We start from the raw sequence: 24,779 nt of genomic DNA, 5'->3' as shown, positions 1-24,779 counted from the left end.
AGAGCCCTCCCCAGTCAGCCTCCTGCATGCACACCTCCATCCCACAGTCTGCTTCCTGGGGACCGACGGCAGTTACTTGACCATGAACTCCCAGGGCAGGGCTGAACCTTGTTATATCTAAGGCCATTGGTAAACGCAAACTGAATTGAATGGACAGTCCTGACTCAGCCAGGACTTCCCACAATGTTCCTGAATTCAAACAGGACAGACCCAAGTCCCCCAAAAATGAATTCCTCAGACCACGGGGCCCAATATTTAATTCTGAAACATGGTTGCCATGAAGGTGTGTGACATAGGTCCTCAATTTCCAGGCCTTAGTTCGACAGCTAAACAGCCAAGTTGGGTGGTCAGGACTCGGCTGTGAACCCAGGCACCTGGGTAAGAATCCCATCAGGCTCTTTGGAGTGGGAAAAGATACCTGTTCCTAAGTTTCCTCCGCTGTCAAACTGGGATGCCATCCTAGCGGTGTTGTTCATAATAGCCCCAAAAGTGGAAGCAACCCGGGCTTCCCTGGTGGCGCAGTGGTTGGGAGTCCGCCTGCCGATGCAGGGGACGCGGGTTCGTGTCCCGGTCTGGGAAGATCCCACATGCCGCGGAGCAGCTGGGCCCGTGAGCCATGGCCGCTGAGCCTGCGCGTCCGCAGCCTGTGCTCCGCAGCGGGAGGGGCCACAACAGTGAGAGGCCCGCGTACCGCAAAAAAAAAAAAAAAAAAGTGGAAGCAACCCAACTGTCCATCAATGGATGACAGTTTGTGGCATATCCCTGTTTACAATGGATAAACAGGTTGTGGCATATCCCTACAATGGAATATCATCTGGTCATAGGAAGGAATGAAGCCCAGGCACATGTGTCCACACGGCTGACCCTGAGAGCATTATGCTAAGTGAAGGAAGACAGACATAAAAGGCTACATATATATGAGAGGTCCGAAACAGGCAAATCCACAGAGACGGAAAGTACCAGTAGATTAGTGGTTGCCAGGGAACGGGGGAAAGAGGACTGGGAGTGACTGCTAACAGGTACAGGGTTTCTATATGGGGTGATCTAAATGTTCTGGAACTAAATAGCGGTGATGGTTGCATAGCTTTGCGAATATCACTGAATTGTACCCTTTTTTTTTTTATTTGCTGCGCCATGAGGCATGCGGATCTTAATTCCTCGATCAGGGATTGAACCTGTGCCCCCTGCAGTGGAAGTGCGGAGTCTTAACCACCGGACCGCCAGGGAAGTCCTGGAATTGTACACTTTAAAATGGTGAATTTTGTGTAACATAAATTCTATCTCAATAAAAAAAGGCAAAAAAAAAAGTGGAATGACGATTAAAAGCATCCACCTGATAAACACAAAATATTTAGAATATTGCCTGATGTGTAATACATGCTCGATAAATGTCAGCAATGAAGATGATGCTGATGAGAAATATTTCGAAGTTTCTAATTACAATGGCACAAAATCTGAACTTGGAGTTGACCCCAGACCCAGTTCCCTGAGCTAACCCTAAAGGCATTTTATACCACAAAGTTAACACCCGCCTGAAATTCATGCAAAGAAAAGATGACGCAACTTTTCAAAGGCTGCAACTTTCCTTTTCCCGTGTAGGAAGGGGAGAGCAGCTGGGTGTAGGATTCGGTCTGCCTCAGGAGTGGGACTGCAATCACACCCTCAGAACAGGCGCCAAGCTGGTGACAAACACAACCTTGGGCGTGCACCAACCCTTGAATGTGCCGTCGAGGGTGGCAGGCAAAGGATGCTATCAGGCTGGGGTCAGGATAAGGGGCCCACTGATGGAGGAGATGGTCTGCTCTAATAAAAATAGCATTTTTATAATGTCTTGATTGGTGTGTTTGTCAAAAGGGGATGACTTCAAGCTGGTGAGGAGGGCTAGGAATAGAAACTGGCTGACAGGGAAGAAGCCAGGCGTGCAGGCTGCAGGAGAGATGGTATTTCATTTGTGCTAATCTATTTTCAGGAGGAAAGGAAGGGATTGGGAGCATCTCTCCCAGCCCCTAAAGTAGCCTGTGTCCTCTCTGAATGTGGGTTCTTAAGAGCAGAACAGCAGCCCACAAATTCCCTTCTCGGCTTCCTGCTCGCTCCTTCCAACCCACAGCCTGCCACTGTGCTTTGCTCGACAACACACATCCCTGCGGCCTCCCTCATGAAAAACCTGCCACAGCTGGCGAGTAAGGTGACTTCAGGGAGCAACAGCAGTCTCCACTAAACAAGACAAAACAAAACCCCGAATAGCTTCGGTCTACTCAGACCCAGCCATTTCACTCCTTGGAATCTATCAGAAAGACTCACACAGGTGCCGGAGGAGGAATGTACAAAATGCTAATGCCCTCCATCTGGAAAATGACTAAGTAACCCAAGTCTGTCCATAACATACCGTAACAGGTTTAGAAAAATCTGGGTTTGTTTGTAACACCGAGGATGGATCTTGAAGACACAGTTCAGAGAAGAGAGGCAAATGACAAGTTACGAAAGCACACATGACACGTTCATTACGAAAGCACACATGACACGTTCATTACGACACCGTTTTGTTAAAATACATACACTCCCCAAATACCACGTATATTTTATGGATACACTCGAATATGTGGATGTGCAGAGAAAGGTCTGGAAGAATGCATGCCAAGCTTGTGACAACAATTAGTCCAGGAGGGGAAGGCTGGGATTAGGGAGGGTTGGGAATTGGCACAAGGGGCTCCAGGCTTATCTAGAGGGTGAAAAATATTTTCTTAAGGAAGCTGTTTTCTTGTATTACTTGCCTAACTAATGACCTCCATCCACCCATTTCCCTTCTCCAAAAAAGTAAGAAAAAAAAAAAAAGATCAATGGTTCCAACATACCAGACAGATGCAGCCTGACATGACTTTTCCCCAGAATTCCAGATTCCCATACCCAGCTGCGGGTTCAATCGAGGTCTTAACAGGGTTTAAGCTGAATTCCTGATCTTCCCCCTAAAACCCGCCCCCACTCTCGTGCCCATCTTAGGAGATGGCCAATCTCTCTGGTTTTCAGACCAAAACTTAAAGTCCTTCTTGACTCCTCCTCTCTCTCCTCCCCACTCATATCCTGTCCAACCACAGATCCAAGCGACTCCATCTTCACGATGCTTGGAAACTGGCGCCTTCTCTGCTCCTCCACTGCTGCCCACCCCCCCAAGTCCGAGCCACTGTCACCTCCACAGAGTTTCTGCAACAGCCCCGACAGGTCTCCCCATCTGCCCTTCCCCACTGTCTGTTCTCCACATACAGACAGGGAGCGTATCCTGCTAAAATCGGGTCCTGGCCCTTTTTCACTGAAAATGCTCCGATGACTCCCCTCTCACTCAGACGGAAGCCCAAGTCCTTACTAACGGCCACAAGGCCCTCCACGACCTGGCCTTTGCCCCTCTCCTCGCCTCCCACCACCCTGCCCCTCATTCCCCCAGTTCGGCCTCCACCCTCGGGCCTCTGGTCTTTGCTGTCTTCTCTGCCCAAAGCTCTCCCCTCTCACCTCCTCTGGTCTCTGCCTGAGGACCTATGTAACATAACAAGCCGCCTAGCAGCCCCCATCCCGCTTCCCTGATTTATTTGTTTCCCTGCTACCCTTTATATTTTGCTCATTTATTTGCTTGGTGTCTGCCTCTAACCACTGGAACACAAGGGTGTGGATTTGTGTCTGTTTTGTTCACCACGAAATCTACAGGCCCCAGGGCAGTGCCTGGCACACAGTAGGTACTTGACAAATATTTGCTAAGTGGACGCATGAACCGATTACTCTATGCTGGCCATATGTGGTCTACACATATTATCTCATTAAATCACCACCACAACAACTAACAAAGTAGGTGGTATTACCTCCATTTTACAGTTATAGAAACTGAGGCACAGAGAGTCACCAGTGAAAAAGTGGCAGAGCTGGAATCTGAACCTAGCTTTACTGGGCTCCAAAGTCTGTGCTTATCCTCTTAAGTATCAGTTCCCTCATCAAAGTTGTGTGTGAGTCCTGTGATGGCCAGCACTGAGGCATCTGCGTAGTCACCAAAGAAACAAGCAAACCAACCAACCAACCAAGGGTCTCAGAGCCCTGATCTGGGACATGGTGAGGCATTAGGTGGGTGCTTGAGCTGCCCCGCTAGAGACATAGGCCAGCCTTCACCACAGGCACCGCCCTGGGACCACGTGGCCCGGTATAAGGAACAGAGCAGCAACAATACAAGCTTCAGCATCAGATAAACCAGGATGAAGTCTTGATTCCTCTACTTACTTGCCATGTGACTCTGGGCCTCCCTGTCATTTTAAAATGTGCAAATGTCATGGGGCAGGACTCTGGATGTCACCTGCCCCATGGCCACCAGGTCATAGCACTGAGACTCCTGGAGGTCATGTCCGGACAGTGTGATCCCACCACTGCCCAGGAGCAGGCACCTGACCCAAGCAGAGCCAATAATCCCGGGGAATTGGGACTAACAGGCTCAGGGAAGATCTGGCTGTTTTCTCAAAGGGGGAATATGAACTCAGAGTTGCTGGTGGGATTATGTTCTGCCAGGTGAACTGAGAAACAGAGAAAGCTGGTTTGCACCAAGTGAAAAGAAGGACACAGATACTGACAGATACAAAGATAAGAGCCATAGAGAGAGGATTTTCTGGGACCTTAGGGGCCCCAGGCATGGGTTCACCATTTTTGACACCGTTTTTGTCATCGTGCCACCCAGATGCATCCCTGCCCTTGGCTTCTGGGAAGCACCTACTCTTTAGAGCTTTGTAATGAAGTAACAGAGTTTAAAAAAATAAACTCCATCTTTAGCAGAACAGGGACTAAGTCCTAAGTAATACAAAGACTTACCTTATAGACTTGTTATAAGGAATAAAAATAATATATGAAAAATGCTTACCTCAGTGCCTGGCCTGTAAGTAACACCCAATACATGGTTGCTAATATGATTATTATAATCAAGCCACAGGGACAGAGTATTACAGGAACCGGACAAATTAATCATCTTGCCCAGTCATCTAAATTACTCTTCCCCTGAGGGGCGGCATGCCATGGGGTTCTGTCCTTGGTCGTATCCCAGGCCGTAATTTTAGCAATGGTCAGATCTGGCTGTTGAAGGCTGTTTATTAAGTCTGCAGATGATATTCAGATGGGTAGCACACAAAGCAAACTGGATGACGGAATCTGGGCTCAGATCAATTTCTACGGGCTAGAGATGGATCAAGAACAGGTTGATAAAATGCGTCACGGCCAAGGTAAAGGTCCTATACCAGGAGAGGCGCTGGAAAAGTCTGCTTGAGAAAAGTTCACGAGACGAAGGCAGGGCTTTTAGCTAATGTGTTCAGTATGAGCTAACAGGGTGACGTGGCTGCCAAAAACGGCCACCACCACAGCAAACATGATGAGTGTGTTAGAAATTTTGTGAGCATCAGAGAGAAGAAGGGAACTCACATGCTTCAGCACCTACTGTGTACCAGGCCCCACCTTAAACACTTGACACACTATTGCAATTGATACTTTCATTAACCTATGAGGGGGGTGTTATAATCATTATTCCCATTTGACAGGTGAGGAAACTGAGGCTTAAAGAAGTGAAGGGACTTGACCAATGTGTTGATAGTAGAGAGCAGAGTTAGTATTGGAACCCAGTTCTTATTAGAAAGTACACTCCATCTCCATAGTCTACACTGATCTGTTCATAGTTGGAATATTCAGTTTGGTTCTGACACAGTGTATTTTTAGAGAAAGGTGAACTTGTCCAGATGAAGGTGACCAGGAAGGTGAAAACTCTAACGAGAAGTCACCTTGAGACTGAATCAAGTTGGGAAGACCAAGAGCAAGTTCACACATCAGCCTCTTCCACCCAAGTCACAGAAATGACACCACTTAAAATTCATAAGAGCACAGGAAGATATGGGGGGGTGCTACTGGCAGCTTTAAAATGTTGAGAAACTCCTGAGAAATGGATGGCAGACAGAACTGGATTAATGAAAAGAAGCACAGGCCAAATCCGAAGCTAGAAAGGACTGCTGGGATAGGGGAAGGTGGTCTTAGGCTGCTCCAAACCTAGAGGCAACACATTCTCCAGGGAGAGGAGGGGGCCTAAGGTCAAAGGTCAAGCAGACTGATTGAGAACGCCTGTGGGGATGCTAGGAAGTGGCCCTTGAATCCACCCAGCTTGTAGGAGCTGTGACTGTGGGTCTCTGGGACAGAAAGGCAGGATGTGTCCAGAAGGAAAAGGAAGATTCTGTGCTCAGAAGATACACTATTAGCATCACACTTCTTGTGGCAATTTCCACCCCTCTGTCCACAATCACTGGCAGCAAATTCGAGTAAAAAGAAATAGCATCCACAGAGAAGAAAACAGGGGATCAGGTTACATAGAAGAGCACATATTCACAAATCACCAAACATTCCAGGAAAACTCACACCATGAAAGAGAAGAGCCAACTCAACAAACGGAACTAACAACCAAAGAAACAGAGATAACAATGCAAGCAGAGACATTAAAAATACATTTAATATTCTTAGAGAGATAAGAGAGGATGTTGACTCCATCAAACAAGAGCAATCTACTACGCAAAAGAATTTGAAATCATGAATAAAATATTTAATCATCAAAATAAGAAAAAAAATCAAAAGTTAATGAAGAACAGAATAGATACAGTTATAGAGAAAATTACTGAGCTGGAAGGTCAGGCAGAGGTATTTCCCCCCAAAACACAGGAAAAACACAAAGAGTACTGGCAAAAACAGCATAGGCTGTTAATATCCATTATTAGCAAGGTCTTAGAGAGTCCAGCATTCTCAAATATTTTTAGCAGGAGTATAAATTATTAGCTTTTCTTATGAGGCTATTTCTAGATTTCTTGCCACATGGGCCAAACAAATCCCTGTTGTTAAGCCAAGGGTCAGCAAATTATACCCCACAGGGCAAATCTGTCCCACTGCCTATTTTTGTCAATAAAACTTTACTGGAACACAGACACACTCATTAATTGACATATTGACTATGGCTGTTTTCATACTACAATGACAGAGTTGAGTAGTTGTGACAGAGACAGTGTGACCTTTTACATAAAAAATTTGCTGATCCCTGGTTTAGGCCATTGTTAGTTGGGTTTCCTGTTCTTTGCAGCCAAATGCCCTCCCAACTGAAACAATGACTAGAATTGTATAAATAGAAAGCCCAGAAAGATGAACATCCTACTGATAATAGGTTGTTTCTAGAAAGGGGAATTAAGTTGGGGTATGTTTGACAGCAAAGTTTATTTAATGAGCAAACTTGAAATTTTAAAAATAATGACAACTAAATTATTTTAAAAATTTGCAATTTAATTTTTCTAATGAAAGAATAACTGAAGGTTTAATACCACAGTGGTAAAGAGTGAATTACTGATACATTTAATAACATGGGGCTTCCCTGGTGGCACAGTGGTTAAGAATCCGCCTGCCAATGCAGGGGACACGGGTTCAAGCCCTGGTCCGGGAAGATCCCACATGCCGCGGAGCAACTAAGCCCGTGTGCCACAACTTCTGAGTCTGCACTCTAGAGCCCGTGAGCCACAACTACTGAAGCCCGCGTGCCACAACTACTGAAGCCCACGCGCCTAGAGCCCATGCTCCACAACAAGAGAAGCCACCACAATGAGAAGGCTGTGCACTGCAACGAAGAGTAGCCCCCGCTCGCCGCAACTAGAGAAAGCCCGCACGCAGCAACGAAGACCCAACGCAGCCAAAAATAAATAAATAAAATAAATAAATTTATAAAAAAACAAACAAACATGGATGAATCTCACAGATATGTTTAACAAAAAGACAAAAAAAGTGCTTACTGTGTGAATCCATTTATATGAAGTTCAAATACAGGCAAATCTATGCTATTAGAGCCAAGATAGTGGTTACTCTTGGAGAGGTGTAGTAACTGGGAGATGGCATGAAGATGCCTCCTGCATTGCTAGGAATGTTCCATATTTTGATGTGGGTAGTACTAACACGGGAGTATTCATACATGAAAATTCACAAAACTGTATGCCAAAGATTATCCCCTTTATTGTATATGTATACCTCAATAAATAAAAAAAAACTGATAAAGAATAATAGAAGGTAGGCATTTCTAATTGTCTCTTACTATGATCCTAATCCTGAAATATATATGGTTGCATAGGGAAAAGCTAGAAGGGGAAAAAAAAAAAGTAAGAGTAATTATATAGGTGGTAGGATAAGGACTAATTTTTGTAGCTTTCTGCTTCTATTTTTCTACAATCAGCATGCATCAGTTCTGGAAACAGAAAGAGACTAAAAATGTCTAATGCTGGCCCCACTGAGGTAAATGCCTACAAATGTGACCCTGCCTCCCCCAGCTACCCCAACTGATGGAACATTCTAAGAAGGGGATCCAGTGGTGGGGCTTGAATAATAGCATACATTTAAACAGCACTTACGGGTATGGTCCTAAATACTTTATGTGTATTATTTAATTCTCTCAGCAACCCCATGAGGTGGCACTATGCTTTCAGCTCCATTCTGCAGACAGAAACTGAAGCACAGAGAGATTATGTAAAGTGTCAAAGACCTCACAGCGAATTAAGAGATAGAACCAGGATGCAAACCCAAGCAGTCCGACCTGGACCCCTTCCCTACCCTTGACCAGTCTTGCCATTCCATCTCTCATGTGCCAAGCCATCTCCCAGGGCATCAACAGAGCATGAGCAGCCCAAAGAAAATTTTCTGAAAGAGCTTAGGCTTCTATATTAAAAACATAAAGGCAGGACTTCCCTGGTGGTGCAGTGGTTAAGAATCCGCTTGCCATGGCAGGAGACACGGGTTCAAGCCCTGGTCCAGGAAGATCCACATACCGCGGAGCAACTAAGCCCACGAGCCACAACTGCTGAGTCCGCGCACGCCTAGAGACCATGCTCCGCAACAAGAGAAGCCACCGCAATGAGAAGCCTGCGCACCTCAATGAAGAGTAGCCCCCCCCGCACCGCAGCTAGAGAAAGCCCGCGTGCAGCAACAAAGACCCAATGCAGCCAAAAAAAAACCAAAACCAAAAAACCATAAAAGGGCATCAAAGTAGTCATCCTGGGAAAAGAAATGGAGAACTTTGTTGAACTTTCCTACACTTATTTCAGGTTTTGTTTTGAAATATGTAGTGGGGGGCGGGGAGGGGCACATAATCTCTTCATTGGCCTCTAATGGGAATCTAGCCATCATTAACAGCGTTTAGCTGGAAGTCAGTGTCAGACTATCTCAGCCCATCAGGTGAGGAAACCGAGGCTTCCATTTATCTAGCAGTCACTGCCCTGGCCTCCCATTCACCCGCCCAGCTCTATGGTCCCAGGAGCCTGGGGTCCCCCAGTCTAGCTCTGAGCCGGCAGCAGGGTGTGGGGAGGAGAGGGGAGAGGCAGGGGCGTCCTGAGAGGGGCTGGGTGTCCCGTGTTTATCTCCCTCAACCTCACTGAGCCCTCAGGCACCTGAGGAGGAAGGACTGATAACGCCCATTTTACAGCTAAAGAAACTGAGTCTGGGAAGGGTGAAGAAACGTGCCTAAGCTCCCCCACCTGCCTCCACTTTGCCACGTGCACAGAACGTGCGGGATCAGCTGGGCCCAGTGCTTGCTGTGTTAACTGGGGCAGGTGGCTTCCTTGCCCTGAGCCGACGTTCCTCACATGCGAGATGAGGATACTATCGCTTACCTCACCGAGTACTGTGAGCATGGACGTGAAAGCAATTCTCTATTTTTTAAATAAATTTATTTATTTATTTATTTTTGGCTGCAATGGGTCTTCGTTGCTGTGCGCAGGCTTTCTCTAGTTGCGGCGAGCAGGGGCTACTCTTTGCTGCGGGGCGCGGACTTCTCATTGCAGTGGCTTCCCTTGTTGCGGAGCACGGGCTCTAGCTCCGCGGTCTTCAGTAGCTGTGGCACACAGGTTCAGTAGTTGTGGCTCACGGACTCTAGAGCGTGGGCTCAGCAGTTGTGGCACACGGGCTTAGTTGCTCCGCGGCATGTGGGATCTTCCCGGACCAGGGCTTGAACCCGTGTCCCCTGCATTGGCAGGCGGATTCTTAACCACTGCGCCACTAGGGAAGCCTGAAAGCAATTCTTAACAATTGCGCTATTTGTCCGCTTTACCACACCCACTACACAGTGGCCAGGTGATGGACAGTGGCTGGGCTTTGCCTGCCCACCAGCCTTTCCCATTTCTTCTGGTAACTGGATCTTGATGGTACTTTGGGAAAACACCCCTTCCTTACCATGTGCTTAACGTGTGGACTCTCTTTTGCTGAAATTGCTGAACGAATTGTAATAATGCCAGGAAAAAAGTAAGAGAAGAGGAAGAAGCCTCTGTCACTCACTCACTTACTACATGTCAGGCACCATTCAGAGTATCCCTGACAACCAGCAGAGGTAGGTTCCCCATTCTACATATGAAGAAACCAAGGCTCAGAGGCAGATAAGCACTTGGGTCAGTGATGAGTCAGGATTCGACCCCAGGCTATCTGGTTCCAGTGCCTGTGTGGCTCTCCCCACTGCACCCCTGCACCCGTGAGCTATCCAGCCTCTATGCAGTCGGCCTGGAGCTGCCAGTGGCCAGTTTACACTGAGCAGGACCAGAAGCTGCAGAATGGCCACGTCTTAGAAGAAGGCAGGGTCAGAAGGACTGAGCCGGAGCGCCTGGATCCAGCCATTCCTGACGTGGTCCACCCCTGAACTTTACAGCTAGGTGAGGCAAAAAAGGATTCCCTGTTTTGCTGACGCTGGTTTGAGGAAGGCTTCTATCACTTGAACAGAGCCTAAGAGACACAGCTTGTGAATCCTAATGAAGTTGAAGTTCACAGGACCATTGGCTCTTATCAGACCCAGAGTAGTCACAGAGGAAACGGAGGCCCGGAGCGGGGAGAGTGAGTGTGCCTACCGTCACCCACGGTGACTCAGGACTGGAGCCCAGGTGCCCTGGCACTCTTACAGCCCTCGTTCTGCTCCTCCAGAGGTGTCCCCAGACTGAGGAACGATTCTACGGGCGCATTTTCACCCTGGACACATACCTTTCATCAGTAATTTGCAGGAAACTTCTTCCTTTAGATAGTATCATTCTTTTTTCTAATCATATTCTGTATTCTATAAAGTGATTTGGGGGGGCGGTGGAGAGGTGAAGGGAGACTCAGGGCGATTTCATGCCTAAGATCTAAGGATATAGGAAACTTTGATGATGCTCTGGTGAAGGGCACAATGCTTATCCAAAACCGACTCAGGAAGAAGAAGCTGTCAACATTATCTCCTTCTGGTCACAAATTGCAGCTCTCTGATGGGTTTTTTTCCCCGAGTTTAATCTTCTGCTGGAAGCTCAGCTGATACCAGGAAGGTTTTAGACATGTCAATCTCCTCCCTGGCATTTTATCAGAAATTGATTCTCTTTGCTTTTCGAAGCTCAAGTCTTGGCCTTGCTGTTTAACTTGGGTTACAGGCACGGCATCTGTATACACGCTTCCTGCAGCTCCCAGCCTGATTGCAGGGGTCTGGGAGTAGGTGGTGATTCAAGGGCAAGGTAATTCTCACAGGAGGGATTATGTGCTGTTCTGTCACACCGAAGGGCTGAGGAACAATGGCCCAATCCGTGTCCTGCTTTTTTTTTAAGAAAGAGTTCTCATCCACTTCCGACTCGGAAGGGATTAACGAGCCATTTTGCCCTCAATATAATACTTATTATAATACCAGTCCTAAATTATAATACTCAACACTTATCGAGTTCCTAGTAAGTGCCAGGCACTGTTCAAAGTACTTTACACGCATCAGCTCACTGAATCCTTACCTCACCCCTAGGCTGCAGCTTCTATATTATCCCTACTCTTTTTTTCTAATTTTTATTTTATTATTTATTTATTTATTTTTGGCTGTGTTGGGTCTTCCTTGTTGTGTGCAGGCTTTCTCTAGTTGTGGCAACCGGGGGCTACTCTTCACTGCAGTGCACGGACTTTTCATTGCGGTGGCTTCTCTTGTGGAGCCCGGGCTCTTGGCGTGCGGGCTTCAGTAGTTGTGGCGCACGGGCTTAGTCACTCCGCGGCATGTGGGATCTTCCTGGACCAGGGCTTGAACCTGTGCCCCCTGCATTGGCAGGTGGATTTTTAACCACTGAGCCACCGGGGATTCCCTATATTATCCCTACTCTTTAGAAGAGGAAGTCAAGTCACAGACAGGTTAGGTATCTTGCCCGAGTGATGGCACGAGCCTAGGAATCCAGGCTGTTTGGTTCCAGGGCTCACTTGGCTACGATGCTTCAAACCCTGCCATGTGACTGCCCTGCCCTGCAGAAATCAGAAGCTGTTCATGTCACCAGGGGCCCCACTTGTCCAAGGTCTCAAAGCAATGGAGACCAAGAGCACAAGAAGCAAAAAAACTGACGACGGTAACTTCGCAACTGGGAACACATTTGGGAGTTGGATGTAAAATGGATTTAGTTCTTCTCTGCCCAGAAATGTGAACTTTTTCCAGAAAAAGTGCAGATTTGGAATGTCAGCTGTCACATCAGACAGGCTCTTGTAATGCAGCACCATCAGCTTACATTGTCTTTTTTTTTCTCCCTTCCTTAAAAAAAATTTTTTTTTTTAACATTTTAAACAAAGCAGTGGAGATCTGTAAATATGCAAGGTGCAGCTCCTGATTCCCCCAGGAGACTGAAGCTGCAAGAACACTGAGAACTGAAATGAGGAAAGGGGAGGATCTCTAGGCTAGTGGCGTCTGAAGTTTACAAGAAGAGTCACCAGTCCCACTGGCCTCCTGCAATTGGCCAAGACAGGTGCTTGGAGTTGAGGGCCCGTGAGAGATGGCATTCAGAAATCGAGGTGCTGGACACGTCCCCAAGTCCTTCTCAGGACAATGCCCTGCTCCCACTCCCTGCTGAGGAAAGCGGGCTGGGGAACTACAGCAGAGGCCACTGAGTGTGGGTGCCTCCGCCAACGGTAGCCACACTTGAATCTGGCCAGAATGCTACCAGGTGTCTTGGAACAAAAAACTCTGCCCACCTCGTGCACTGCTACAAAACAAATCAGAAACACTCATCTAGGGCTTCCCTGGTGGCGCAGTGGTTGAGAGTCCGTCTGCTGATGCAGGGGACACAGGTTCGTGCCCCAGTCCGGTTGGATCCCACATGCCGTGGAGCAGCTGGGCCCGTGAGCCACGGCCGCTGAGCCTGCGCGTCTGGAGCCTGCGCTCCGCAACGGGAGGGGCCGCAACACTGAGAGGCCCGCATACCGCAAAACAAAAACAAAAACAAACACATCTAAAAAAGCATATCCCCTGTGATCCCTTAATTCTATTTGCAAGAATTAATTTTTGGCTATTCCTGCACAAGTGTACTGAGATGCCTGCTCTAGAATATTCTTTCCAGTACTCTTATAGTAGCAGAAGACTATTGATAGCCTAGATTAGTCATTAACCGGGAACTGCTCATGTATTTATGGACAGGCCCACGAGCCTTTATATGTCATTTTTTTAGAAGCAAAACCAGATCTGAACTGACATGAAATTTAAAGTCTTGATTTACCCCACACAGTATGAATATTCTTATTTTCCTACAGATATATTAACATATTTGATTATAGAGTGCTGACCCAGGCCATACTGGGATGGTATTACTTTCTAAATTCTAAAAAAATGAAACACATTTGGCCCCAAAGATTTCATATAAAGGATTGTGTTTCTGTGGATTCACAGTGGAGTACTAGGCAGCCATAAAAAAGAATGGATGAGGGACTTCCCTAGCGGTACAGCAGTTAAGATTCCACACTCCCAATGCAGGGGGCCTGGGTTCAATCCTTGGTTGGGGAACTAGATCCCCCATGCCGCAACTAAAGATCCTGTCTGCCGCAACTAAGACCCAGCGCAGCCAAATAAATTAAAAAAAAAAAAAAAAGAATGGATGAGATTTGTACTATAGAATGTTTCCTAAGACATGTTGTTAAGTGAAAGAAAAATCCAGAACAATGTGTATTGCATGCTATCATTGTGTTCAAAGGCAGGAGGTAGAGGTAAGGGCAGAGGGGATAGATAGAATATTTCAGGAAGGGCACAAGAAATTGATTTCAATGGTTGTCTCTTGGGAGGACAACCGGGGGGCTAATGTTGAGTACTGTACCCCCTCAATGCCCTTTAGCATCGATTAGCCAGGTTGATTAGACTCTCTCTCTGGCCTCTGAGCTGAAAGAAGGAACAGCTGGGAGAGAGGAGCATAAAGACGATAATGAGGTACAGGGAGGGACCAGAGGGGAGCAGAGGCGTGTCCGTAGTGGCACACGGAGAGGTTGTTGGGATAGCCCCATCCCTGGAGGCACCCTGGATCCTGGCTTCCCTCCTTTGCTGTGTTCCCCTGAGAACCCAGTCTCCTCCTTTGCTTGGCAGATGAAAGGCATCTCTAGTCCTTGCACCACAAGGCTCTGCGTAATAGCAGGAAGTGTTCGTATGTGTGCACGTGCACGTGTGCACACTTATGCGTGCGTGCAAAGGGAAGGCTTAACATTTTCTAGGTGGTTGAGTTAAATGACTTTTTCAGTCCTTTACAAAGTGAGCTCAACAGAGGAGTGTGCCGTCAGAAGCATTTTGCAGAGTCTCCAATCAGCTGCACAAGGAGGCAGTCCATGATCACAGAAGGCCTTCAAAGTGGTTTACAGTGGGGGCCCCAGAGCTAGCCTGCCTGGGGCTCGCTTGACTAGGGGCGCACAGCCAGGAGCCTGGACGGCTGGAATGAGCCTAAAGTCCAGCTGGAGCAAGGGAGACCCCTTCAGTACTAAGTGAAATTGTGCTGCCTTTTCCTTCCAAGGCCGCGACTTGTCTCTCTGTTAAATTCTAGACACTCTAAGGAATGATTACAATTATGTAGCAACCAACACTTACGGAATGTTTACTATGTGCTATGCTACGCACTTTATTACTGCCTTGACTCTGTATACTGAGTCTCCAAGGTGGGAATTATCAAATCCGGTGTGAGGGGTCAAGAGACTCATCCAAGGTCACCGGACAAGGATTTGAGACAGAAGCCCATTGTGGGCACTAATTCACAGAGTTGCCTGGGGCCTCCATGCCTCTGTGCAGTAGCAGAACATGTCCCCAGCGCCATGTCTGTGAGCCCCAAGGTGCCATGGCCATCAGTGTGGACCCTAGTGGGGGGGGGATGATGAATAAAGATTTCTTCCTCCACTGCGGTTTCCTGGTTTTTTTCTTTTTTAACACTGTATAATAAATTTACTTTCTAATGATTTTTGAGTAAACTACAGTGACCACGATTTCAAAACCATTAATAATTCATGACCAAGGGCCAGAAACACTATATAATCTCTTGCTAGAGAAGAAGTGGAGAATACTTTTACCAGCTACTTCAAAAGTATATACCGACTTCAAGCCAACCATCAAAGGTACACTTTTTCAGAAATGACTGTAACCCTTCCAAAACCTCGGTTAAAGCCGCCTCTTCCAGGAAGTCTTCTCTCTCTCCTCCAGCACCCGCTGGGGCTTTACCTGGGTCTCCTCATTCTCTGCTATGATCTGTGCCTGTCTGTGTCTGTGACGGGGCTTGAGAACCGAAGCATCCTTGGAGCAGGGCAGGCGTGCAGTGCGTGGGGAAGCACCGAGAACCAGGGGTTACTTAATAACCCGTAAAACGCTGCTTCTCATCCATGGCTGCACGTCGGAAGCACTTGGGAAGATTAAAAAATTCTGATGCCCGGGTCACACCCCCAGACATTCTGATTTAACTGGTTTGGAAAGAGGCCTGGACATGGGGGTATTTAATAGCTCCCCGGTGATTCTAACGTGCTGCAACATTTGTGAACTGTTGACATCAAGCACCCAGCACAGGGCCTGGCATCATGTGGGTGCTGATACCTGCTTGCTGTTGAGTGGGTGGGGGGTCGGGGGGGACAGGGAGGGTCCCATCAAAAGGGGGACATGTTCTCATCAGAAGCCATTGCCCACTGTTACAGGAATATTCCTTATAGGAATAAGGAAGGACTCAGTGTTGTCATTCTCCATTTTTCCAGAGAAGCCAGAAGTCAGCATTTTAATGTGAAATCTCCTAATTTTTGAATGCAGCTCCTAATTTTTAAAAACTGTAGTAGGGTATGGGCCAAATAAAACACATCTTTGGGCTGAATGTGGCCTGGCAGGCTCACCGAGAACTTCCCATCCTCCCTTTGCTGTGCTGGCCCATGACCATGCAGGATGCTACCCAATCCCCACCCAGGATGGAAACTGCACATCCACCTGCCAAGGTGTGAGCTGGCCCGTATACCCTACCTCCGAAGGAACATGATGAGTGTCCTTGTCTGCCTGTTCTAACCAGCTTGTCTTTTCCTTGCCTTTCGCAAGGACGAAGCTTCCTCTATACCTGGCATCCTGTGTAAGCACAGAGTATCAGGAAGTGCAGATTTCGCAGACGACGGAGGGGGGGCGGTGGGGAAGGATGTGGAAAGAGGAGGTGGGTGGAAAGGCATGTTATAATATATCAGGATGAGCATCCTGGCAGCTTGCTATTAGTTTCTTTCTCTTGTTTTTCTAACCAAACGAAAGCCTTGTTAAGAAAGCACTCTCTTTTTCAGAGGGCCTGAAACCATTTTAAACATCTTTCAGGGTTAAACTCAGATGTTGTGATAAACAACCCACTCTCCCTTTTTCCTCATTCAAGCATTTTTCAGAAGAGTGATCTGAAATGCTCTCGGGTGACTGGAATGATGGGAGTAGCCGGGAAAGCGGCAATTAGGGGAGTCCTGTTGCCAAGGAGAGAGAGGAGGGGAGGGAAAAAGTATCTCTGCTAGTTACCGGCTGCCCTGCTCCGTCATGTTTCCAGAGAATTTCTTAATGTGGATAAATCGGATGCTGTCATCCTGCAACCAAAGGCCTCAGGTTTAAACAATTCATTCCTGGCCTAGGGGGACTGGTCCCCACTCTTGGTTACTTTTTTTAAAAAATAAATTTAATTTATTTTTAATTTTTATTTATTTTTGGCTACATTGGGTCTTCGTTGCTACGGGCGGTCTTCCTCTAGTTGCAGCGAGCAGGGGCTACTCTTCGTTGTGGTGCACGGGCTTCGCATTGGGATGGCTTCTCTTGTTGCGGAGCACGGGCTCTAGGCACATGGGCTTCAGTAGTTGCAGCATGCGGGCTCAGTAGTGTGGCATGCACGCCCTAGAGTGCAGGCTCAGTAGTTGTGGAGTACAGGCTTAGATGCTCCGCAGCATGTGGGATCTTCCCGGATCAAGGATTGAACCCATGTCCCCTGCACTGGCAGGCAGATTCTTAACTACTGCACTGCGAGGGAAGTCCCTCACTCTTGGTTACTTAATCGAGGGAGACCTGGTGCCTGCAGGTCTGCGCTCACTCCCATTGTGGCTCCTCCACCCTGAGGTTTCTGGAAGGACTTTGTGGAGACAAGGACACCTGCTCCTGCCTCCAGAAAAACGCCTCCACCAGAAAGGAGTGGGAAAACCCACCCTGGTTCAGCTTCTAGAGTGTCCACTGGGGCTGACATGGAGGTCTTTGCGGCAGCATCCAAGTTCCTAAGTTATCTCCCAGCCCTCATCCCAGGCAGGTCGATTCAAGAAGGAGGAAAGCCACACTGGCTCTTCTGGCTACAGCTGAGAAAGGAGGCAACAGGAGACAGGATGAAAGTCACAGCAAAGCACACAAGGCCCTTTGCAAGCCAACCCTGACCTGCCTCCTCAGAGCTGGCTGGGGTGAGGCCAACACCGAGGAAGCAGAGCCATGAGCTGCAGACAGAAGAATCAAGTCTAGTGGCCATTTTTGAGCCGCTGGACTCAGCTGAGCCAGAGAAATTCCCTTTTGTCTTTGGAATCAGGTCAGTTTACAGTCAAGAGTGTGAGTACTTAAGTGTCGACGAATTTCAGGATTGGTTGATACTGATGATGAGCAAGAAGGCTTCACACTCCTGCTCCCATCAGCCGCTAAGTAAGACTCAAACGTAAACTCCCACAAGCTTGGGTCTTGATTGAAGGGCCCTTCAGTAATTCATGGGTCCTAACTGCCACTTCCCACCTCAGGCTCAATGATCTTGCAGCTTTCCTTATTCATATATCTCTGCCTTTGTATACTTATTTTTTAAATGTATTTATTTATTTATTTTTGGCTGAGTTGGGTCTCCGTTGCTGCGCGCGGGCTTTCTCTAGTTGCGGCGAGCGGGGGCTACTCTTTGTTGCGGTGCGTAGGCTTCTCATTGTGGTGGCTTCTCTTGTTGTGGAGCACGGGCTCTAGGCGCGCAGGCTTCAGTAGTTGTGGCACATGGGCTCAGTAGTTGTGGCTCGCGGGCTCTAGAACGCAGGCTCAGTAGTTGTGGTGCAGAGGCTTAGTTGCTCCACGGCATGTGGGATCTTCACGGACCAGGGCTCGAACCCATGTCCCCTGCATTGGCAGGCGGATTCTTAACCACTGTGCAACCAGGGAAGTCCCATCTCTCTGCCTTTGACCATGCTATTTACTTGGCCTGGAAAACTACTCACCCTCAAGAGTTGGTCTTTACATCCGCTTTTCAGCAAAGCCTTTCTTGATACTACTGGCAGAGGTAGGTGACCCTTTTTCCGTTTTGAAATCCCACTCTTTGTCCTTCTCTCCCTGTACTGGCACTCTCACACTGTATTGTAATGATCTCATTGCACAGCCCTTCCAACTACGCTGTGCACACCCTGAGTCAAGGACTGTCTCTCATCCATCCCTTAGTCCTGGCCCTGGTGCCCAGCACAGCGCAGGTGGGCTCAGTGCCGTAAATTTCAAAAATTTCAAGAATGTGGTATATTTCAATATTTTGTAGCTCTTCCCATTAAGAGGTGAGGCCTATTCCCCCACCCCTTGAACCTGCATTGACCTTGTGATTTGCTTTAAAGAACAGAAAGTGGCAGAAGTGACACCATGCCAGTGCTAAGCCTAGAGCTCAGGAGCTCCTGCGTCTTCCAATCTCATGCTCTTGAACCCCTGAGCCCCCATGTGAACAAACCTGGCTGGCTTGATGGAGGATGGGAGAACATCGGAGGAGAACTAAAGCACCCTAACTGATGTTCAGGCAGCCCCAGGGCAACACCTCTGTTAACTGCAGATGCATAAGTGAGCCCAGCTGAGGTCAGCAGAGCCTGGCCCATCAGCAGAACTGCCTGGGGAAGCTGAGCCCAGATGGCTGACCCTCAGAATCATGAACTAAATCTGTGGTTGTTTTGAGTCACTAAAATCTGGGTGACTTGTTACACAGCCAAAGCTAACTGATACATTCGGTAAGAGATTATTACTATAAGTGACACTGGGTTGATAACTCCAGTTGAGAATGAGAGAAAAGAATAGGAGATCCAGGGAGACTTAATCACCAGCCCACTCCCTCAGGTCTCTTTAAATAGGGTTGCCTCCCACCTGCCCTCCCCAGCGACTCATTTACCTCCTTTTTCTCCCGAGAACAGGACCGGCTTCTCTCAGCCTTCTTCAGAGTCTGACCTGTAGCTGTTCAAAAACAGAAACAGAGATTAAGGCTGTTTTAAAACAGCTAGTTTATCACCACAAAAGCTTTTTATTTGCAAACCTAATAGATGGGACCAATCACAATCAAGTGATTTTAAGAAAATGTAGCCTATTATGATAATGGGAAAATGGCATATTCTTGAAATAGACCAACGGCAATGAAATGGTAATTCACACACTCATATTATTTGACTATAATGAACAAAGCCTCCACTCTAATCTGGAACATTATCTGCACTCTGCAAGGGCTGACAGACTAGTTTTTCCCAGTCGAATTACATTTTTATTAAATTGGAGTTATATAAAATGCCTTCCACTGTGCACATACACATAACCTTTGAAGAGTGTGTGCCAATACACTGCACCAAACCCCCAAACTCGCCACATAGGTGCTGGTGCAGATGTGAATTAGCAGTAATCACCTGCATTTCACATAATGGGGCAATTTCAGAGAGAATTGTTGCTTTTCTCGGAAAACTGGAAAACTAATATTGAAGTTATGCATACATTTCACAGATGGACATCAGAAGGTTTAAATATGCTGTTCCAAGTACAGTTTTTACAGCTTCGATGGAAGTGTCCATTATAAAAGGAATCCTTGGTGGGAAATTAATGGATCGCCTTGGTTTTAAAACATAAGATGCGAGCCTCACTGCACGTTGCCAGTGTGTCTCCCAAATTGTCCAGCTTCACTCTCAGGTGGCTATTTTCTAGAGTGCCACAACCATATGTCCCATTAGCCAGGAGCACTCTGAAGGCAGCAACAAAAAGGCTTAGTGATGACTTATTGAGAGGCGAGAGATGGGGACCGAATCTGAGAGGAAAGACGCTTGTCTTTGGATGCGGTCACTTGCAGAGGGGCTCACAGATAGTGATAAAGCTCAGGTCAAGGGATGATGCTCTTTCCAAAAATGTGAGAATAAGGGAAAGCGCAAAGGTCCAAAGATGAACTTCTGGCACTGGCCAAACTTGGGGCCAATACATAAGAGGATGTAGAAAAGAGGCAGCTGTTCATAGGAGACCCCGGGATGTACAGTATCATGGTATGGTAGACATCTTTGGGGGTATCTGCTCAGCTCATAATGACACCCTAGACTTCTCCCTTCTCTCTTTTCTTCCTCCCCATCACCACAGTGGGGTCCTGTGGCAGCCATGACTGTACATGACCCCATACCCTGAACTTCATATGCTGCACTGGGTATGGGCACTTGACCCAGTTGCAGCCAATCAGAATCCCAGCCCCTAACACTGAAATTGATTCTGAGAGAGAGGATAGAGGGCCGGAGCAGGGCTACCTCCGTGTGTGAGCAGCCACCAGCCACTGGCCTTGGGGACAGACTAACACAGAACGCCAAGACAGAATGAACAGATCTGAAACCAACTGCATGCTTGCCTTTGTGTTCCACAGACACCCACTTAGATTAGGTTCTCTGTGTGTCTGTTGCCTCTTTTTTTTGCCTTAAGACAAAGAAGCTAGGGTTTAAAGATGAAAAAGAACCCAGGAAAAGATACCACTGTAATGGGGGATGTCGATAGTGGGGGAGGTTTTATATACGTGGACAGGGGGTATATGAGAACTCTCTGTACTTTCCACTCAATTTCGCTATGAACCTAAATCTGCTCCATAAAATAAAGTTTATTAACTAAAAAAAAAAAAGCCCAGGATTTAGGGATCAGGTGATCTGGGTTGTTGTCAATCTTATCGTGACCTCCTGATCCCTGATGCTCTAGGGCAGGAGCTTGGGTGGACAGCTCCCCCAAACCCTCATCCACACCTGCTCTGGCTGTCAGTCAAGGCCTCAGGGTAGGCCCTAAGGTCGACCAGAGAGGATGACATACCAGGTAGTAGGCCACGCAATGCAGAGCCAGGAGCTGGGAGGTGGGTCTGGAGCTGGAAGGGCGCAGAGCAGACTGGAGGGCAGGAATGCTGTGCTGACAGGCCAGGGTGCTCTAGCAGCAAAAGCAGTGTTGAGGCAAGTAAGATGTCAGCAGAGCCAAGAAAAGCCCAGAGCAAGGGTAGGGAGCGGGAGGGAAACAGTGCTAGTTCGGGGGTGAACACGGCAGACCCCAGGGTCCGGCTGAGGCCCTTCCTGTTCTGGTCAGACTCATGCCTGGGGATCCAGTCCAGTGGATCGCTGACCAGTTATGAGATCTTAGATAACTCACGAGACCCAACAGGTTCTCTATGGGCCATATTTTCTTCCTATTTTTTTAAAATGAGGATTAGACTGAATCACCTCTGGGTTTGCTTTCCATCTCTAAAGTTCTTTTATACTAATAAAGAACAGTAAAAAAAAAAAAGATTCAGGTGAGCCATAAAAAGAAAATATTAATACAAAGAACAGAGAGCTTAACCACTGAAATTTGCAAGCAAATCTCTCTACTGGAGTTAATTAGAAGCTCCTTTATTCATTAAATTGGAAAATAATTTGCTTATTTTCCAATGAAGATAATTCACTCTAATTATGCACATTTGTTATCGAATGCCTCTGTCCTCGCCCCGCTGAGCCCCTCTCTCCTCCAGGTAGCTCGACGTGGAGACGACTCCTTCTCCCCAAGGACAGAAGGGACCAGGTTACACTGTGCCTGTCTACTGCACTTAGCTTCTCTGAGTAGCTAGCTTCCTACCTAGATCTCATTTTATCCTCACAGCGACTTAGGGAGGGGTAAGAAGGTGACATTAATATCAATATATGCTGCTTGCAAAATTAAGGGGGTGTTCCTCTGCATTTTGCAAGGTGACCTGCCAGCTTCAGCCAGGAAACAATAAATAAGGTCACATGTAAATACCATGTGTACACCTCACTTTAGAAAACAGATGTGTGCCTGGGGAAAAGAAAAAGGGACTGCATGGAATTGTCGTAAATATAATACCGGTCTCCCACTTAGGATTTCAGAGAGATTTTATCTGCACTTAGGATTAATTTTCAGTGGTTAGAAGATTCTGACACTTTCGTTTTACTTTGCTCTGGATGCAGATAATAATATTCATCACTACCATTTAGAGGGAAGTTGTGTCTTCCTTGGATGTTAGCTTCTGAAGTCCTCAGGCACGGGAAAATCAGCGTCAAAATTCCCCTTGGGGAAAAAAAAAATTCCCCTTGAAAAAGAGCCTTAAACCTCCTGTAAAGTACAGCCTCCAGGACACAGATTTTATATCCACTGTTGTTGACTAATGTGCATGTGTAATATCTGGTGCATTTGGAAATGCATGGTACATGGTAAAATACACATGCAAAATATAATTTTATGGTATTTCTAATTAAGCTATTGATATTGTAATTATTCCCTCTGTTTTTCATCTTGGGGTAGGAGGAGAGGGCGGGGGCGGGGATGGTGGCAAGAACCAGGCACTGAGCTCCTGAAGCTTAAACCCTTAGTTGATATAGCTCCACTGTACCAGACACCTGCTATGGTCCAGGTTCTATGCACAGGCTTCATCTCCTGCATCCTCACAGACTCTCCTTTAGATCAGGGGTCAATACACTTTTTCTGTAAAGGCCCAGAGAGTAGATATTTTTTTAGTTTATAGACCATAAAGTCATGAGGTTATAAGGTCTCTGGTGCAACTACTCAACTCTGCCACTGGAGCGTGAAAACAGCCATAGACAACATGTAAACAAATGGGTGTGGCTGTGTTCCAATAAAACTTTATTCACAAAAACAGGCAGCAAGCCAGATATGGTGCCCAGGCTGTAGTTTGCTGACTCTTGTTTCAGGTGGACAGAGCTATTCCCATTAGAACAAGCCAATGAAGAAATGAGAAACAAACTGAGGGTGAGTGATTGAGCTGCTTACTCAAGGCCAGAGAAGGGTAGCTTGTAGGTGGTCAGGCTCAGTGTGCTCCCAATGGCCATCATCACCAGCACCAGCACCAGCGCCAGCATCACTATCACCAGCGTCACTATCATCATCATCATTACCACATGAGCTCACCTTAGTCAGGGTTTCTCATGTGCCAGGCGCTGAGCTCCAAGCTAAGTACATGAACCAACTCATGTACTCTTTTTTTTTAATTAATTAATTAATTATTTCATTTTTTTGGCTGCGTTGGGTCTTCGTTGCTGCACACGGGCTTTCTCTAGTTACGGCAAGAGGGGGCTACTCTTCGTTGCGGTGCGCGGGCTTCTCATTGTCGTGGCTTCTCTTGTTGCCGGGCATGGGCTCTAGGCACGCAGGCTTCAGTAGTTGTGGCACGTGGGCTCAGTAGTTGTGGCTTGCGGGCTCTTGAGCACAGGCTCAGTATTTGTGGCACACGGGCTTAGCTGCTCCGCGGCATGTGGGATCTTCCCGGGCCAGGGCTCGAACCCGTGTCCCTTGCACTGGCAGGCAGATTCTTAACCACTGCGCCACCAGGGAAGCCCCTCATGTACTCTTCATAGCTACTTTATGAAATAGGTACTATTATTATCCCACTTGTCCAAGGTGGGCATGGAGACCCAAAGAGGTTAGGAAACTTGCCTAATATCACACAGCTAGCGAGTATAGGAGCCTGGATTTGAATCGGGGTAGTTTGGCTCCAGAGCCTGCACTCCTAACCACTAGACTACACTGCCCCTCCGTCAGGTTAAATACAAGTCTGAGAAGGCCAGCATGTGCTAGAGAGGGAGTCTGACTTAAGGATTTCTTTCTGTGATGCAGCTTTTTAATGTACTTTGGACTCCTAGAGTAATTAATAAGGGGATTAGAACAAAATGATTCCCCAAGGGTCAAGGAAGATGGAGTTCCCCATTAGCCAGAAAACTGCCATTAAGTGCCAGATGTGGAAAGGCAGGTTGGCATTAGACACTCCCGCCCATCCACTCAGGTACAACGCTCAGCCTTGGCAAGCAGGGCTGGGCTTTGGAGAATAAAGGCAACTCAGCGGAAATCCAAGACCATGCAGGGACCTCCCCATCGAAAAGGAGTTTTAAATGAAGAACTTGTTTCTCCCAACTGGGGTGATGGTGCTTCTACTAGGTTACTAAAACGAGCTTATTTCTCCTGCAGTCCAAATATAAGGGCTCACCCTGTTCTCATTTTATATATCTATGTAATTTAATTCAAATGGCAAATATCCCAGAGATGCCACTTAATCTTACCCATTGGATTGGCAAAATTCCAGAGGTTTGACAATGTACTGTTGGCAAGATCTGGGAAGCAGGCATTTTCGAGCACTGCTGGGAGAAATATAAAATGATACAGGCTCTGTGGAGGGGATCTTGGCAATATCTTCAAAAAGGCTTTTGGCAGTATCCCTTTAAGCTAGCAATATCACTTCTAGGGATCTACCGGGAATAAATAGCTCCACAAA

The 24,779-nt window shown here is 47.2% G+C and overlaps 1 protein-coding gene across 2 annotated transcripts in view; it reads right to left on the bottom strand.

The window, feature by feature from the left end:
• Positions 1-22,803, bottom strand: part of KATNIP (katanin interacting protein) — a 184,140-nt gene extending 161,337 nt beyond the window's left edge. Inside the window, exons 1-2 of one of the 2 annotated variants that reach the window (XM_033426051.2) lie at positions 22,485-22,803; positions 19,407-19,468 (exon numbers count right to left, since the gene is read on the bottom strand). In XM_033426051.2, the coding sequence (XP_033281942.1) occupies positions 19,407-19,468; positions 22,485-22,788 (366 nt within the window). In that variant the 5' untranslated portion in view covers positions 22,789-22,803. The remainder of the gene's footprint in view (positions 1-19,406; positions 19,469-22,484) is intronic. The other variant, XM_049699349.1, reaches the window with a different exon arrangement.
• Positions 22,804-24,779: the final 1,976 nt, after the last annotated feature.

This window comes from Orcinus orca, chromosome 16 (assembly GCF_937001465.1).
Source record: "Orcinus orca chromosome 16, mOrcOrc1.1, whole genome shotgun sequence".
Lineage (NCBI taxonomy): Eukaryota > Metazoa > Chordata > Mammalia > Artiodactyla > Delphinidae > Orcinus > Orcinus orca.
Note: the sequence above shows the minus strand (reverse complement) of the source record. Positions and strands in the feature narration are given on the sequence as shown.